At 38.1% G+C, this 17,673-nt stretch overlaps 1 protein-coding gene across 15 annotated transcripts in view; it reads left to right on the forward strand.

The window, feature by feature from the left end:
• ablim2 (actin binding LIM protein family, member 2) overlaps nt 1-16,989 on the forward strand; it is a 91,126-nt gene extending 74,137 nt beyond the window's left edge. For 4 of the 15 annotated variants that reach the window (XM_087837770.1, XM_087837778.1, XM_087837780.1 and 1 more), the window contains 4 exons: nt 3,743-3,780; nt 3,969-4,068; nt 4,145-4,203; nt 7,648-8,043. In XM_087837770.1, coding sequence (XP_087693896.1) covers nt 3,743-3,780; nt 3,969-4,068; nt 4,145-4,203; nt 7,648-7,743 — 293 coding nt within the window. In that variant the 3' untranslated portion in view covers nt 7,744-8,043. Of the gene's footprint in view, nt 1-3,742; nt 3,781-3,968; nt 4,069-4,144; nt 4,204-7,647; nt 8,045-9,133; nt 9,142-9,260; nt 9,342-15,063 lie in introns of those variants that run through there. The other 11 variants (XM_087837769.1, XM_087837776.1, XM_087837771.1 and 8 more) reach the window with 7 other exon arrangements.
• Nucleotides 16,990-17,673: the final 684 nt, after the last annotated feature.

A 17,673-nucleotide genomic window follows, 5' to 3' on the forward strand; every position in this document is an offset into this window, starting at 1 on the left:
TCTATGGATCTACATGCATAGAACTGGTGTACTTCACCCAGAATCCATGATTGTTGAACAATTGGATGGTGGGCAATGCTATGGCAATTTAACAACAAAATAAAATAATCATTTTAAAAAACCCTCAAAGTTTCTGATCAAACATTTTAGGTGTGAGTTACATGATGCTACCTACAGTATGACCCTTCTCTGAGAGCAGATGGCCTTGCTTTTACTAAAACCCAATTGGATATTCTGCAGTGTAAAGGTGTGGATGACACGTCTCTTAGTTTAAAGGCTTACTGATGCAGAATATTGCAGTGGATCCCAGAGAATTCCTGTAATCCAAGCAGTGTGTCATGAACAGTGCAGTTTGCATTTCATTGCAACACAACAGATAAAATTCCTGCTGAAATGTCAAACAGAAAATGAAATGTATGATTTAGGATAATTTATTATTCTGGATATTTACTGTTTAGTTTCTATATAGTTTGAATGCCTTTCTCCATTATTCTGTTACTTTTTGTTCCTTTAAGGAGAAACAAGTATTTAATGTACCTTTCTATGTTAGCCAGCGTTTCAGAATATGCTAACATGTTTGTCTAAAATTGCTTAAAAACTTCTTTGACATGTGTTCACTGTTACTGAAATCATTTACCGCAGGCTTTTGGGAACTATCCCATTTAATGATGGTACTGGCACCTAAAGGATAGAGTATGTTAAATACAGTGTTGGTCAAGTTACTTGAAAAAAGTGATTAGTTACTTTACTACTTATTTACTTACTTAGTTACTTTAAAAAAAAAAAAAACACTCTGAATAGGTAATAAAGCAAAAGACCTTTCAGCCCAATTCTATTTTTTCTACATAATCCATCATATATAATGGAGTCAAATAAAAATTTTATTTTTAAAAATTGTTTTATTAGTTTTAATCTTTTAACTTTATGCACATTGCATCAAGAAAAAATTATAATCAACAGTCTTTGACTGGAAGAAATTAGTTTAACATTTAAACCTATTTTCTGCATATTACAACATATAAAATAAAATAATTTTTTATGTTTATACTCACTCTTTCAAATAGATGCAAGTAAAACACAGCAAAAAAATAAATCAATCAAAGAGTCCTGTCGCTCCTAAATCTATTTTCATCTGTTTAGCAGGAGTGGGGCGGCTGGAGGTTTGCCACAGCGGTCATGTCAGTGGGGGGATCCGGGGATTTCTCTCTGAATTTCACATTCCCGTGGCAGCGTGCTTGGTCCTCGCTCAGATTTGAAGTTTAATTTTTCGCTGTAGAAAGAGGTTTTCTTCCCACGCAGAGTGTACACTAATGTTTTTGTCACTTTTCACAGAATCAAACTCAAAGTAATATAAGTACTTCCACACACTCCATTGTTGATCTGCGCACGTCTGTTACCACGGACGTTGCATGTTCGTGCATCATTGTCATGAGACACTCTCACAAACAAACTCACAGTTTAGTAACGCAGTAATGCAGCATGCTTAGGGGAAAGTAACAGTAGTAGTAATCCCTTACTTTACACGTTACTTGAAAAAAGTAATTGGATTACGCGTTACTGCCCATCTCTGGTTAAATATCGGGGAGTCCCGATCAAACATATATCCACATTTGCTAAATCAACATTGTTCAGTTCAAGGCAGGTTATCTCTCGTTTTGGGTCTGTAGGTAACATTGTTACACAATGTTATAATTTATTTTTTTACCAATTTTAGAAATACCCCTAATTTCAATATCTCACACAGTGAAACATTGATTATTCATCTTCCTAATCCAAACTATGTGGGAGTGGAGCTGTTTGGGATTTGGGCCCATGGGTGTTTTTTGCTCATCCTGTTCCAGCATGTGTGCACTCATTCCACCAGCTCATTGGTTGGTTTCATTGGTGATGCTGTAACTGTGTGTACACTGTGAATGGTCAGGCACATGAATCATGTTGTGTTAGTATGTTCGGTTAGTATGGTGAAGTGTCTCTGTGTGTCTCTACCCTAATCATTGTGTTGTGTACCTAAATTATATTTTTTGGTCTACACTTCTAGTAACCCTAGACTATGTTGCATACTTTAAAAAATCTAGTCTAACTTCACAGGGTCGCCCAAAATGCATGAACACGGGACTCCAAGGAGCTAATGTCACCACTACCACACAAGGATATCATCATCACTATCAACAAGTAACAGTGACATGTAAATCAACTGAGCTGGCTTTTGACAGCTAGATTGGAAGCATTCAAGCAGACATTAGATCACTGACAAAGTGTACTGTTTGCCAAAAAAAGAAAAACAACTTTACTGATCTCCTAACTGCCTTTAAACTTGATGTGATGTGTTTTAGCTTAAGTTCATTTTCAGTGGGCTACACCTACTTTGTGGGAATTGGATCCAGGTCTTTTAGGGGTCATCTCTAAAGTTTTAATGTTTTACACACTCTTGCGTATGAATTTACTTAACATCATAATGTCAGTATGTCAGAAACATCACAAATAGTTCCACATGCTAATATGATAAGTTTACAACAAGGCTGTGACCAACTCATTTTAAGATTTAGTTTCTCTTGGCCCCACAACCTGAAGATATACATTAATTAACACTGCATTGGGCTATCAAGTGCCTATACTCCTGAAATTGTCTTGTGTTGCATTCTAATAAAACAGCTACTAGCCTGTTCCTCACTATGACCTCAGTCACACTGGCTTAGATACCATCTTTTATGGCCCTGCCAACCAAGATGTAATTTTATGAAAACACTTGCTAGCGCAGAGATAATAAGTGTGACGCAAATAAGAAAAAGAGAATGTTTGCCTTTAGAGTAAAAGTTGTGCGTCACAGTTTTAACCTTTACTGCGAAGGTCCTCTGATTCTGGTTTGTGTTGCACCTGTTTTTGAGTCAGAGAGTAGCTGACAGTAGTTGACTTCTTATCTCTAACAGCAGCCTCCACTAACTATTCTCCAATAGATATTTTTCCCAAGCAATCTGTGATTGCCAGGAGGTTGCCAATTGGTCCCAAGCCCTTTCTGACAGAGGTCATGTTGAAAGCTTTGCTATTCGGCGTTGCTTTTTTCAGAATTGTGAAATCGTTAACAGAGAGATTAAGGATAAGTATATAACAATACTATTACTTATAAGTAAAAGTAATAAAATAATGTTGCACTTTGTGTTTTGCTTCCAGATGACGGTTTATTTATTTCAGTATTAACTACAGGACTGGAAAATTAAATTCACCAAATACAAAGAGTTGATTCTTTAGAGGAAATTGTTGCCCTTGGCCATTGACACATAAATTTGAAAGCTGAAGTTTGGTTCTTGAGTAAGATAGATTGTCAAAGCAACATTACGATTCTCTTCTGGCACAGTAATGATTCACAGGAGAGTTCATGGTCATGTGTCATTTAGCAAACTGGTTATAAATGTAAAATAAATGCTTTTGGGGGTCAGATCTAGCCATTTATCCTCATGAGACAAGGGATATACATACAGAGTTTTATGGTGACTAGACTTGTAGATGGCCAACAAGCCAATGTCCCACAGTGTACAGTGTAATCCTTTAGTTAAAGTATGAGTTTTCTCCATTTTTGTAACATTGTGCTTGTGGAGCTCCCTGTGGATGCTCTCTGTGGCCGATGATGTCATGCAAAGGGGTCCAGGGATTAATATTGGTGTTAATAGTGCAGCACAGGGGAGCCGAGAGAGAGATAATCCAGCACATTAACTGTCACGTCATGTAACATCTGACTGTTTTACAGCTTCTAGAACATCTTGGCAGGATGGTGAGGATGGCAAGGTGGGTCTGTGTGTACAGTTTCTGTCTTTATCCGTCTTTCCATATCTGTCTCTCTTCAAGTCATTTTCTTAAACTTTACAAATGCTGTACATCCATTCACTAATTTACTAACTCATACTTTGCCATCATCCATCACCTCTTTCCATCTTTCTGTCCTTTTCTCTCTGTCTCTTACTTTCTCCTTGTAGAGGACCAGTTGGATGATTTTGAAGAGTGAGATTGATGGTCAGATCGACATCGACCCCCGCAAATCAACTTGCAGTCTGCCCACTGACACTTCCCAACCTAGTGAGTACTATTAACAGGCTAGATGCTGAACTAGAGCTGACATAAATGAAAATAATTGTCTTTGCTTTTTTTTTAGATTTCCCTTACAATAAGTCTGCATCTTTACCTGGCTATGGAAGAAACGGCATCTACAAGGTGAGCAGACAGATTCTGATATAGAACGGCCATCAAGATGCACAATCTCAGATCTTTGGTAGATCAGCCAAAGATCTTGTTTTAAAAGTGTCTAAGAAAGTCAGGTTTAATTTTTTAACAGGACCTGTGTTACTGAGACTTAGCACTGGAAACTCCGAACACTGAACAGTTAACGGTTAATGCCTAGCACCAAACCAATTCACATTTACAGATGAGATGTCCTCACTCAGTTTGGTGCTTCATTAACGCTACAGTCGCACTAGGGAAAACAGTGATTGGAGACTGGAGCATGACCAGAATTACTGTGACAATGTGCAATACACTTGCAGTTTTGTTGCCTTTTAAGTGGTTGCTTCGAAAATGGAGACCAGGTTTGTGACCACTCGCAGTCATTGCTGTCTTCAAAGCTATTTTGGTGCCTCAACATGGTGACTGGGATAAATCAGCAAAAATCACAAATATTTTACCGTCTGTTGCAAATTTCATCCACACAAATTCACATTAACTACTTACGTTCAGTAATCAGTGAAATTTTCACAGATCTGAAACAGAATTTCCTTCACAAATAGTGACAGTAACTGTGAAATGACAGACTTTGCTTGTATGTAGGAATACCAGCTGACTCAAGTCCCCTCTGGCAAAGAGAGGTAAAACAGACAAGCTGCACTTACTGGCACAGAATGACTCAGATTAACTAACGTGTTGGAATTCTGTTTGTGTTTTTAAATTAAAGCAGTAATTTTCAAAACCTTGTCAATGGTTCTGATACTGACTGCAGTCGGCTCAAGTCAGAGCGTAGTTGTTTAGAGACAACTTGCCTTCTACCAGGCAACCTGGCAAACACTTCACATTGCAGTCACCACAACTACTTGTGATCAGTGATCAGATTTGAAAAAATATATTCAAATCAGTACCAACAATGGCTCCTACTTGCAATGAAGTTGCCATCCTGTTTCTACTATAGTTTAATTGAGCAAATATAGAACAAATAGATGTCTGGATCTGACAGCTTTTGCCGTTTAGACCACTAGCTGGTGCTGTTTCCCATTCAGGGTCTCCATTGCTATGTGATAACACCATGGCTCTATCAAACCAACACTTTCCAGCCTTGTATAGCCTCCCACTCACTACTAATCAACTCAGGAAACCTCAGAGTAGCATATAAACCATTTAAATGTTTTGCTCTACCTTAAAAATCAACCTCCCTTTTCCCACAGCTTTGGTATCAAATTTCACAGGGCCAGTCAGTACCATTTAGTCCACACAGGCAGTGCTCTGGTTTATTTAGGACTTTGGGGGTAGTCTATGAGCCACTGATGCAATATAGCTGCTCTCCCTCGGTGTTTGTTGATGGATAGAGGACAGGCAGACAAAGCAGAACAGAAAAGGAAATGAAAGGTCAAGAGCTACAATAGAGTCATGGCAAACTATATTGAACTATTTTTCACATGCTGAAATTATTGTTAACATGGTGGATCTAGTGTGCTACAAGTACAATCAAGTGAATGAGACTTACTATCATCGGCTGATTGGAGAGTTTAGTGGTGCACAGTGAGGCCAGATGTATAAAGAGACTTGGATGAGATGGTATGCTTGACACACTGCCTGCACAGAGTTATAAGAAGAGAGAAAAAATGCATGATGATTGCAGCTGGCAGGGTTAACACAGTGCAAGTCTAACGAAGTTACCTCTGGTCCAAGCGTGGTGTCTTTAACATGCTGAGTGATGTTGAAGCAGTCTAACAGTAACAAAAATTCTGCAGAAAAGGGGGAGCTGTGAGAGTCAGTATGGACAACCCCCAAGGAGTGTAGAGGGACACAAGGGACAAAGAATAGCTCAGAAATAAAGGTAGTTGAGGCTCTTGGGGATGGTAAACCTGAACTATCTGCAGTTGCATAAACAGCCAATGGTAGTAATAACACCATTAACACAGACTAGTGACCCCAGGATCACAGAATGGCAATGAAGTTTGTTCTGATGATGATATCGTCTTGTTGGTAGAGAACAGCTGGGATACAATGCTCAGTGTACACAAACCTCTCTCGGGAACATAATGCACATAGACGAGGTGACACATAAGTAGGAAAGATTTCATGATATCAAAGCATTCAGGAGAGAGGATAGGAATTCCAATACTGAATATTTAATAGTTACCTGTCATACTCTAATCATCTTTGACAGACCATAGTAAGCTAATGCAAAGTATCCAAGGAGTTTCAATATCCTGGCAAGATAGAAGCATCTTGGCATCCGCACGTTGCATTATGGGAATATAGCTTTTATATTCCTCTGTAGAGTTTTTTATAAGACAAAAGACTGATGTAGCTTTATTTGGCAGGTAGCTTTAACTAAGCTACCTGCCAAATATCATGTGGACACTACTTATGTAGCTAAATAGATCTGACTTGTTGAGGAATGAACTTGAGACCTGGAGAGGTTGACCTTTGATGTCTGGTACCAAGGGAGCTAATAGTGATAGATTAGGCGTCTTACGGCACATCCCAATGAGATCAGGGTGGGAACCTTTAGAGGCTGAGTAAATGCTTGGGCTGCTTGTCTCTTTCCTTGGACCATAATTCCTAAATGATAGTTTTAAGACTTTGTGCTTTGGAGCTAGTCTCAATTGGTCATTTTAGGAACTGCCAGATACTTCAAGAAATACTGTCTTGGCTTGATTTCTCAGATGTTTAGGCTGACTCTTGGTTTAGTTACAGACACCAAGAAATTCTCTGTACACTGTATATTAGTTTTCTAGCTACCATACCATATTTTTCCACTTTGCAAGCATGATGGTAGGGCATATATTGCATTTCATGTTGTTGCATGGAGACAAATTTAACATGGAACCAATTAGCTTCCTGGCAGGCAAGATAGCTAATTAACTAGTTACTTGTGTCAGATGTTAGATGGTGTGGTCTGCCCTTAGCTTGTGTGTTGCAGGGCTACTACAGTGAGATAGACGTCCATTCACACTCACATTTCACACCAGTTACCAGTTATGTGTATATCATATATCAATATCCCTGCCAGTTCAGCTCCAGGAATTCTAAAGGCTTGGGAAGTATCACCGAATACCGATTTATTTTCAAAAATTATTTTTCTTATTTTAAAGAATAGTATTTGTTTTTCACTAGTTTTAACACTAGAAAATGGATTACTGAACAAACAGCAGAGACTTTACAATATCGGTCCCTCCTTGTCTCATCAGTTGGCTTTCAGTCTCTCTGAGCAAAGTAATCCAAACTCCCTATCAGAAGTGTCACATCCACTTCCCATCGCTAACTCTGAAAGAATGTGAGCAAATCAAGGGCAACAGCTTTTACTAAAAGGCTTTCAGATGAACCCTTGCTTTGATAAAGAGCAGCAGTGTTCTTGGAGGAATGACACAGAATATCTGAATTATGGTCTAACTCTGTGTTTGTTTAATGTGTGTGTTCCCGCAGGCTGCTGAGATGATGGAGGATGAAGTGGACCCAGACTCCCAGAGCTGGGGAGGCATGAGAGGTGAGAGCAGACATGTATCCTCAGTTCTCATTTAAGTTTTTAAAGGTTTTATCAGCAAAACACTCATATACAGCATAGCACATTACACCCAGTGCAGTCTATAGGTGTCTTTTTTAACCATGCACGATCATATACCAACCAAGACTACCATACTGGAAGGGGTTAGTAGTATGACAGTTCTCTCACCTTTCTCACCTTACTCATTCTGACCAGGCTACAGCTCAACATCCTCTTTACAGTCTAGGGCTAGCTTAGCATCCGCATGGAAAATACCAAGATGTCTCTTGGTCTCTGTTGGTATTCTCAGAAAGTCTGTTCATTAACACGTTTAATATGCTTTCTATCCTCTAAGTTTGGGGAACCACATAAATTATCTGAGTTTTGCTTGAGAAAAGCAACCAGCGAGTCATCCTGGCAAATTTATGAAAAAATTTTTTCACTGTTTTTGACAGTTAATAACAGCTGAGTGAAGCTGAAACTTGCTATTTTAACTTTGAGGACTAATTTAGAAATAAATTCGAAATCTTCTTTCCTGTAAAGAGTGCATTCATTAACTTGTAAATCTGCTTTTGAATACAGCCTGGCTTTGGGAATTTAAAAACGTTTTAAATAAAGGTGTTAAGGAAGTGTCATCTGATTACTAGATGATTCACCTAAAATAGAATTTCGGTGTTGTAGTTGTTCCCTTACATGAGAACAGCATGTAGGTGGATACAGTGGACGTGGGAGCCTATCCCATCCTCCATAAGGCAAGAGGCAGGTCACACCCTGAACAGGGTCTGTTGCAGGGCTAATACAGAGAGCAAGTTAACCAATTAACCTAACCCCACTAAATGCGCGTTATCTGATTGTTTTAAATGCAGTTTTCACGTTGCTAATTCACTGTTGCAAAATCTCACAGGCTCCATCCCCAAAACTGAATGTTTCCTTCTAAAAAATAGTCTTAAGCTATAAAATGTACACTAAATGGACCATATCATCTTTCTATGAGTCAGATCAAGGTTATTTTTACAATGCCTAATAACATTACATATATGTTGCGATCAAGCATGCAGAGCCCTGTTGCTTTGGCTCCAGATCAGTTACAAGAAGTAAGAGCGAGGAAGGATGATGTCATTTTTCCAGCTCGAAAAATTAGTGCTGTGTGTTTACCAGTGCGTGCGTGTACGGTCTTGGCTGTATCTGAGGCAAAGATTGAGTTGAAAGTATTCCAACCTCATAACAGTCTGTGTGTGTGAGCAGAGCGACCATTTCTAATGCTTTTTGACGCCTTTGAAACCCAATATTTTTGAAGAGATTTGGGTTCGCAAGTGTAATTTAGTTTTAAGCTCACTTGTGCTAGTTTTTATAATAGCTCTGAATTCAAATAAAAGATAACTGTTCCACCAGAGTAATTTCTTCTGTCTCTGTCTTTTCCCTCCTCAGAGTACAAGGTAAGAGTTTGCTCCTACTTTGCAAATATACTTTCATATTCTTGGCAGCACTGTTAGGACATTGGATTATAATTGTATTCCCTAATAAATCTCCCACAATGCTTACTTTGTGTTGCCAGGTCTACCCTTATGAAATGCTGGCAGTGACGCATAGAGTGAAAGTGAAGCTTCCCAGAGATGTAGACCGCACCAGGCTGGAGGTGAGCTCTAATCTTACTTTCCCCTCTGTTGTTTCCCTCCTTCCATCCGTAGGTCGTTAACAAACCTGAGAAAATATTGCAGAATTTTGTCAAGTCAAGAATTTGTGGTTTGGGTAGGAGCTAGGCAGCTCAGCCAAGTGGGATAAAAGTATCAGCAAAAGCTTATAGAAGTGCCATCTCCAATCACTTAAGTGGTGAATAAACAATAAATAAACTATTTTGGGATTTCTCTTAGTATACACATTGTATGCTAAAATACAAAAGGCGCTTAGAAGTGAAGTGAAATGTAACTTACGGTAAATGAAATGTGTGTATTTGCTATCAGGATACATAATTGTATTTATTTACTTCTCTGAAGTCTAAGTCATGATCAATAATTACCTAAATCCTAGCTCCAAACACTCACACTAACCCTCTTTTAGACAACCAAAAACTACTCTTAAAAAAAAATGTGTAGATTTTGATTTGTGTCCATTAGAATGATAGGGATGAAGGTTAGAGGTCTTTATCAGTGATGATATAGACCTCAGAGAGTAAAACTGTTCTCCAAGACAAAGTAAGTAATCGTTGTAATTGACACAGAAGAAAAACTAGTTATACTTTTTCTAAAATAGTAATTTTTTGCTTTTCTCTAAAACATACGGTTAGGGCTGGGCACATCACCAGTGATGACTTTTAGAAACAGGTTAAGGTCTTGTTTTATATACAGTCTATGTCTGCAGACAGAAAACTGTGAAATAGTGGAATATATGGATATGCCTCTCTTTCTTGATTTTTTTTCACGACATAAACTTATATTTTTTTTATTTTTGGTAACTAAGAAGCAGAACACCACTACAGAGACACATAAAGACTGATGAATTAAACAAATGAATCTTTGAAACAAACATGCCATGCCTGTCATTAACATTACAGCACTCTGCCAAAGCCAGAGCCAGTATGGCTGAGAAAAAGACAAATGACATGCACAGTCTTAGACAGTATATAAACTGACCTTGATTTTGTGGCTGCTGATAGGTTTTAAAATCTGGTGAAAAATCAGAAACCAGAGGACACAGATCTGCAACATCGGTTTATTAATGTTTAGATTTTTTAAAAAAACATCTTCAGCATTTATATATAAATGTAATGGAAGTCTTTATTTATTTGGCCTCTGCAAGAAAATCTTCAAGTTAAAGAAATAATCTGCATAGTAGAGTACATCTGGAGATTTTATGAGAAATATAAGTGTAATTTGCAGTAGTTTAATTTAATTTGGTGCCAGGTCACAGCAAGTTTAACACACATATATGTCCTATAACTATAATAAAGAAATAAAGTGAAATTGGACCTAATGTCCCAGAATAACCAATTTCCTGCTGCTGTTACACAACCCATTTAAAGATTCAAAACTTTCATTAAGTTTGAGCAGCTGACTGAAAAAAATGAACTGTTTTTGTCTCTAAAAGAACCCATTTAAAAAAAATCCAATTGTGGTTTGTGTTGTGGTGCAGAGCTCATGTTTTGCAGTCCTCGGAAGAGAGGTTTTGTCTAAAAAACATCCTCTGAAACATTTCAGTCTTCAGTAACCCCACTATGAGAGTTCACTGTGAGGCTTTCAGTTAACAGAAATATTGTCCCAAGTGGAGTCTGACCATATTGAGGTTACTGAGGATACTCAGGAGATTCCCTCTGTGGTTGGAAATACCAGACTGGAGTCCTATTGTCAAAAGTGTGTGCAGAAGAGAAACTGTTTGACCTGCGTTTTACCCACCACGGATCTTGATCCTTGACCCCAAACTGTTTTAGGTTTAGCCATACTAATCAGCAGCTAAACCCAGAGAAAAAGTCAATTTTTATATAATGGAAACATATAAAAGTGATAGAAAAAAAACAAAGAAAACTATTCTTATGCACTTTTAAACCATACACTGCCTGTAAATAAACTCCAAAGGCAGTAAAATGTGTCTTTTCGGCTAGTCTCTCTTGAAGCTTGGGTTGCTATATTAAGTACCTTTCACTATTATTGTAACCAAATATTTAAAGTATTTTATATGTATTTATTTCTGAAAATACAGAGAATCATTGTAAAGGATATTAATGTTCTTTCTTTAACCTCCTAAGACCCGAACTCTTCCACAGCATGCATTTTTAATTTCTCTTTAATATTTGGGCATATTGGGGCCCGATTAATGTAAAAACAAAGAATTACCAGATTTTTTTTTACCTTATTTTTGTTTTTAAGAAAAATAAGAGCCACATATGAGGATATTCATTTAAAATGTTGATAAAACAGTAGCAGTACAATGTCCTCGTAAGTGGATATTAGGCCCATGTAGAGCAAAATTGAGTATTTTAGTCTAAATAATCCAAAATGTTATGTCCACATATGTCCACATGCCAGGTCCTAGGAGGTTAAATATATTTAACAAAAATATTGCACATAATTAAAGGCTCAAACTCACATCAATAAGCCTGTTATGATTAGGTCAATTAAGCTACCTGACCCATGCAACACCTCAAACTGACAGGTTTTTAATTGCTTTAAATTTATTTTGATTTAATTTAACTTTGCTTGTAGTCTTAATGAAAAGTAAAAGATGTAAGTACACACCGCATGTAGTTCTTGTGCCACGGAAAAATGTAAATTTAGGAGCACAAACTGAAGTCCGGGCTATATAAAAATTATAGAAATGCAAGAAAAAAGAGTTCCAAGTTCTTTGAAATAGTAAATAGATTGATAGTAGCACTTTTCCATTTGGGCACTCAAAGCTAATTCACCCACACATTCATGCAAGTAATTTTTTTTATGCCTAAGCACTCATAACTGAAGAATGCAGACTGGAGGAGCTGGGGGATCGAGCCACTGACCTTCCAAATAGCAGACGACTCACTTCACCTCCTAAGCCAAAGCCAACCCCAAATATGCCTCCAGATATATTTGCTCATGTATTATCTGGATAAACACTGATGACTCTGTTATTTAGCTAGTGTGTGACCCTCTGTAAGGATGCCCGTTAAAGTGTAAACCCGCACAGTTAGGTCCATGTTGGAGTGGCTATAGCCCAGGAGGTAGGTCAGCCAGTAATTGGAAGGTGTCTGGTTTGATCTCATGCTGCTCCAGTATAAATGCCAGAGTATCCTTGGGCAGAGAGTGTAGTCCTATACACCTCAGAATAATCTGGCTACTTCTATCAGCAGTCATGTCATCAATAAATACTATTTCCTGGTTCCATTGGCAGCTATACATGGCTATGCCATAACCTCCACTGTGTTTGACAGATCACGTGGTATGTTTCAGATCATGAGCTGTTTCTCTCTTTTCTTCATGTTTTCTAAAAACAAACGTTTTTGCAGCCTCTCTGAGAGGTGGATTTTGGTTTTTCCACCAAAAGATAACTTCCATCTCTTTCATCATAATCATTTCTTTGGACCTCGTACTGACATTTCAGCAAAAAGCTACAAAATACAATTCTCATCATAATCTCCAGATTATACGATCTTGTTATACAATTACAAGGAAATAGGCCTCACTTGGCCATTAAACTACTTGCAGTTGTCCAGCTACTTTTGAGCCTCTGGAAATGGGGGAATGTGTATAAAATGGCTGTAATTTTGAAACAGTTGAAGCAAAACTTGTGTTAAAGTTGTCGAATTAAAGCTGAAAGTCTTTGGATTCAACCTCTTTAGCAGAATGCCATTCAGTGATGTCACACCAGGTGTTTTGCTACTGACAGCTAACAGAAAACATGTTGTGTAACATACTGAATGGCATGAGTCATTGGTTTTACAGTTACACACAATAATATTATCACAGTATGTTGTTGTTGTTATTGGTGGTGGTGGTGATATGAAATGGGGAAGAGTATCCTCCTTTTTCATATCACCAGTGTCATTATCCTGTCAATTTGGCAGGTGAAAAATTTAAGGCACCTGAACGTTTTTACCTCGGGGTGAAAACCAAACCTTCTGTTTGCTGATATAAACCAGGTGATTGGCTGTTTCACAGAAATAGCTTTACCTAGCTCTTGATAGTGGGCGATCGTGGCTCAAGAGTTGGGAGTTCGCCTTGCCGGTTCGAGCCCAGCTCGGACAGTCTCGGTCGTTGTGTCCTTGGGCAAGACACTTCACCCGTTGCCTACTGGTGGTGGTCAGAGGGCCCGGTGGCGCCAGTGTCCGGCAGCCTTGCCTCTGTCAATGAGCCCCAGGGTGGCTGTGGCTACAATGTAGCTTGCCAGTGGGTGGATGACTGGTTGTGTAAAGCGCTTTGGGGTCCTTAGGGTCTAGAAAAGCGCTATACAAATACAGGCCATTTACCGTTTGATCACAAAAAAAAAAAACCACACACCTTCCCAGGCTTAGACATGAAGCTGATACAGATTAATAAAAATTATGCTGGCCAAGATCCAGAGATAATACTGCTTCAGTTAGAAATTAATTTATTGTTCTATTGATTAATCAGTTTGAGCAGCTCAATGGCAGCACATTGCATAGCTTGCACTGCTGTGAAGGCACCCTTAATTCTGAATGATACATGTGTTCAAGCAACACAGGTTACTCTATTTTTTGCAGGAAGTGAAAAAAGGTCATCATGGGAGTCACCCAACAGCCTACACCTATTACAGCACAACTAAGGAAGGATTCAGGGTCACCTGATCCAGCCCTAACTATATGCTTTAGCAAAAAGGAAAGTTTGAAGCCTAATTTTAAAAGTAGAGATAGTGTCTGTTTACTGGATCCCAACTGGAAGCTAGTTTCACTGAAGAGAGGCCTGAAAGCAGAAGACTCTGCGTCCCATTCTACTTTTAGATATCCTATGAACCACAATTCTGCAGTCTGAGAAGGAATGATTGATACTATAATGTCTTTAAGATAAGATGATTATTCTCATTATTCAAGACTTTTTATGTGATGAGAAGGATTTTAACCTTCTAAGACCTGAACTCTTCCATGGCATGCATTATTAATTTCTCTTTGATATTTGGGCTGATTGGGACCTGATGAATGTAAAAACAAAGAATTACCAGATTTTTTTTTTTTTACCTAAATTTTGTTTCTACGAAAAATCAGAGCCACATATGAGGATATTCATTCAAAATTTCGATAGAATAGTAGCAGTATAGTGTCCTCGTAAGTGGATATTAGGCCCCTGTAGAGAAAGGTTAAGTATTTTGGTCTAAATAACCCAAAATGTGATGTCCACATATGTGGACGCCAGGTCCTAGGAGGTTAAATACAATTCTGGATTTAACAGGGAGCCAATAAGGAGAAGTCAAAATGGTTAGAATCTGCTTTTTTTCTAGTTCCTGTCAGTACTCTTACTGCAGGATCAACTGAAGGCTTTTCAAGGAGTTTTAGGACATCTTGATATAAATGAATAGAATACACTAGGCTAGAAGTAATATATGCATGAACTAGTTTTTCAGTATCGTTCTGAAAGAAAAAGTTTATAATTTTAGAGAAAGTGTGCAAATGGAAGAAAGCTGTTGATGAAAAACAAATATATGACAACTATTTTGCTGAGTTTAAAGATGTATGATCTTTATGGTAAAAAAATAAATAAATAAAAGTACAGTTGTGGTCAATATGTCTGAACATCTTGTCACCCACTCTGCTTCTTTATCAATAAAACGCCAACCACCACCAGTGTTTCCTTTGGTTATAAGGTTCACAAGAAGCTGCTGGTATTACTGTTGTCCACTCTAAATAACAATGTTTTTTCTGCCACAATTTCCTAATCCAGAAACATCTATCTCCAGAGGACTTTCAGCAAGTGTTCGGCATGACCCTGGACCAGTTTGACCGCCTGGCTCTCTGGAAGAAGAACGACATGAAGAAGAAGGCACGCCTTTTTTAGACAGAAAAACAATGCTAAACAAAATCTCAAAAAGTATTGGGAAGAAAACAAAATACAAAAAAAGCCCCATCGGAAATATCTATATATGCACCACCGTGATACTCCTTCTTCCTACTTTCCACCTCTAAAACGCCATGCCTGTGAAGCCACAGAGGAACCCTGCGAGGGCACAGTTTCACAAAGCTGCGGCGGGCATCTATAGCTTTTTGTATGCAGTGTGGTCCAAATGTTTGACTGACAACCTTATGGAGATTGAGGAGCTGTGTTTGCATGGCCTGTGCTGATGCTCCTTGCCTCCTATGTGGTTTTTGCATCGACCCCTGACCCTCCCATATGCCAGTGCTTTCATACTCCATAAAAAACAACAGCTTTTTCCAATTCTCATGCAGGCCTTCCTCCAGGTTTCTGTGGTTTGGAATGTTTTATGTGCACCTTCTTTTAATCTCAGTATTGACTTGTTTCTGTTTCTGTACAGAGTTTGTTTTCTCTTTGTGAGGTTTTGCCATCTTGTCTCTTTCTACATATCACCTGTTTGCTGCGCTGCCTTTTCTCTCTTGCTGTGTCTGCTCCTTGCAATAGGTTACTGTTACATATTCAAGACAGTTCATTTTTACACCCCTGCCATTACATTAGGACAGTGAAGAGACTCTAGACATTCACTGTTCAAGCATGTCAAGGTCAAAGACAGGGATAAAAAAACAAAAAATATGTGATCTTTTACTTCAAAACTGTCAAAAACCACCTCATCATCTTTTGTTTTTGGTTTTCCTTCTTGTTCTATTCAATCAGAGAAGTTGGCTACATAGTTGTGATATGCGTGCTCTGGTACATTTGAATGTGGCTCCATATCTCACGCAAGCCTCTCATAAATCAGCCCAGATAGAGTAGCCAGGGGCTGGATAGCAGCCACAACTCTGAATCACAGTCAGCGAGAGGAAGAAAAGGAGGGGTAGAATACAGAAGGTTTCAGGGTGTACAAACATGTCAAACACGCTGCATTGCTAGGGTGACGTGCACTCACATGAAAAAAACAAACAAATACAATTATTTTTATAAGCTATTTTTGACTTCTGAAAAGGATCATTAAACCAGTCAGGGGGATGCAGCTGAGAGAATCATCTTTTTTCATTTTGTTTTGAACAAAATAAATCCTTGCAGACTAAGCTTCACATAACTGCAGCAGACTTAAGCTGAACAAGAGAGGTTTTGTTTGATTTTAAAGTCAATACTCTAACTGTATTATATCTTCTCAGCTAGAGAGTTAACTCTTTGTATGTTTGTTGTTTGAAAGTATTGTTGCGTACAGTAATAAAGCTATACATTCAAGCTTTGCTCGACTTTCTGGACCGTAAATCGATCAACTTGCCAACTAACATACTGTAACATGTATGTAAACATATACTGGATATATATCAGATTTATCTGTCTGCCATGGTGTATAACTCTTAAGGCATGCATGAGGATGGGAAATGGGGTTTGTCAACTGACCTCATATAAGAAATGAATGACAACATTATCATAAATGTGTTTTGAGTGATTGATTCTTTTCTGGTCAAATGAAGTGCCCAGCTCAGCTCCTTACATTAGCTTGTGTTAGGTATTTATTTAATTGCAATACTGGGGAAGGGATTTTATTTTTGAAATCTTGAGTGTTGTGTCAGGGAAGAGTGCTTTTGAAGAGAAACATATCAAATTTTGAGTTTAATCTGAGTGTCAAATGTTGCTCATGTAAGTAACACACTAACTGTTGTCATGCATTGCCATGTCTTCTTTCTAATATTCATCTGCTATTAAAGTGCTTTATCCAAACTACAGAGTCACTATGGTTTTAAGTGCTTACGATTGTGAGATTTTAAAAGCCCTTTTCTAATGGATACCTTCAAGTAAGTGGTACGTGTGTGTGTGTGTGTGTGTGTGTGTGTGTGTGTGTGTGTATGTGTGACCATTGGTAAACCTACTGCTAGTGCTTAGTATATCAGTCATAATTGTTTTTAACAGCAAATATGTTTTAATGTAAAGAAAACTCCTCACTAGTTTTTCACAAAATAGGTTTCTTTTATGTCACAAATGCAAGTGGTTAACATGAAAATATCAGCAAAATCTTGAAATGTCTGTCTCGTATCTTTCTCGCCCACTGCAACTAATGGTGGAAGATTATTTGGATTATTTCAATCCATTCTAAAATACTCCTTTACAAATACAAGTCTTCATTACTAAAAGTTTTAGTCATCATTTTTAGACACTAATGCAACCGTCTTAATGTTGCTGCTCATGCTGGATCTACTCACGGAATAATACGTCTGTAGTAAATCATTAGTCTGTACTGAACCAATGTGTCACATTTACCACAAACAGTGTCCCTGTGGGGCTGTTTCAAGGCCTTTTTTTGAGTGTCTATTCTTTGTTCAATGTGTACTCTCTAGTGTACGTAACAGAAGCAAGACAAAGAACAGCTGACTGCTGTAAAATAAATAAATATAATAATACCAGTCCTCG

The sequence above is a fragment of the Neolamprologus brichardi genome, chromosome 3 (assembly GCF_056152115.1).
Source record: "Neolamprologus brichardi isolate AB-2024 chromosome 3, ASM5615211v1, whole genome shotgun sequence".
Lineage (NCBI taxonomy): Eukaryota > Metazoa > Chordata > Actinopteri > Cichliformes > Cichlidae > Neolamprologus > Neolamprologus brichardi.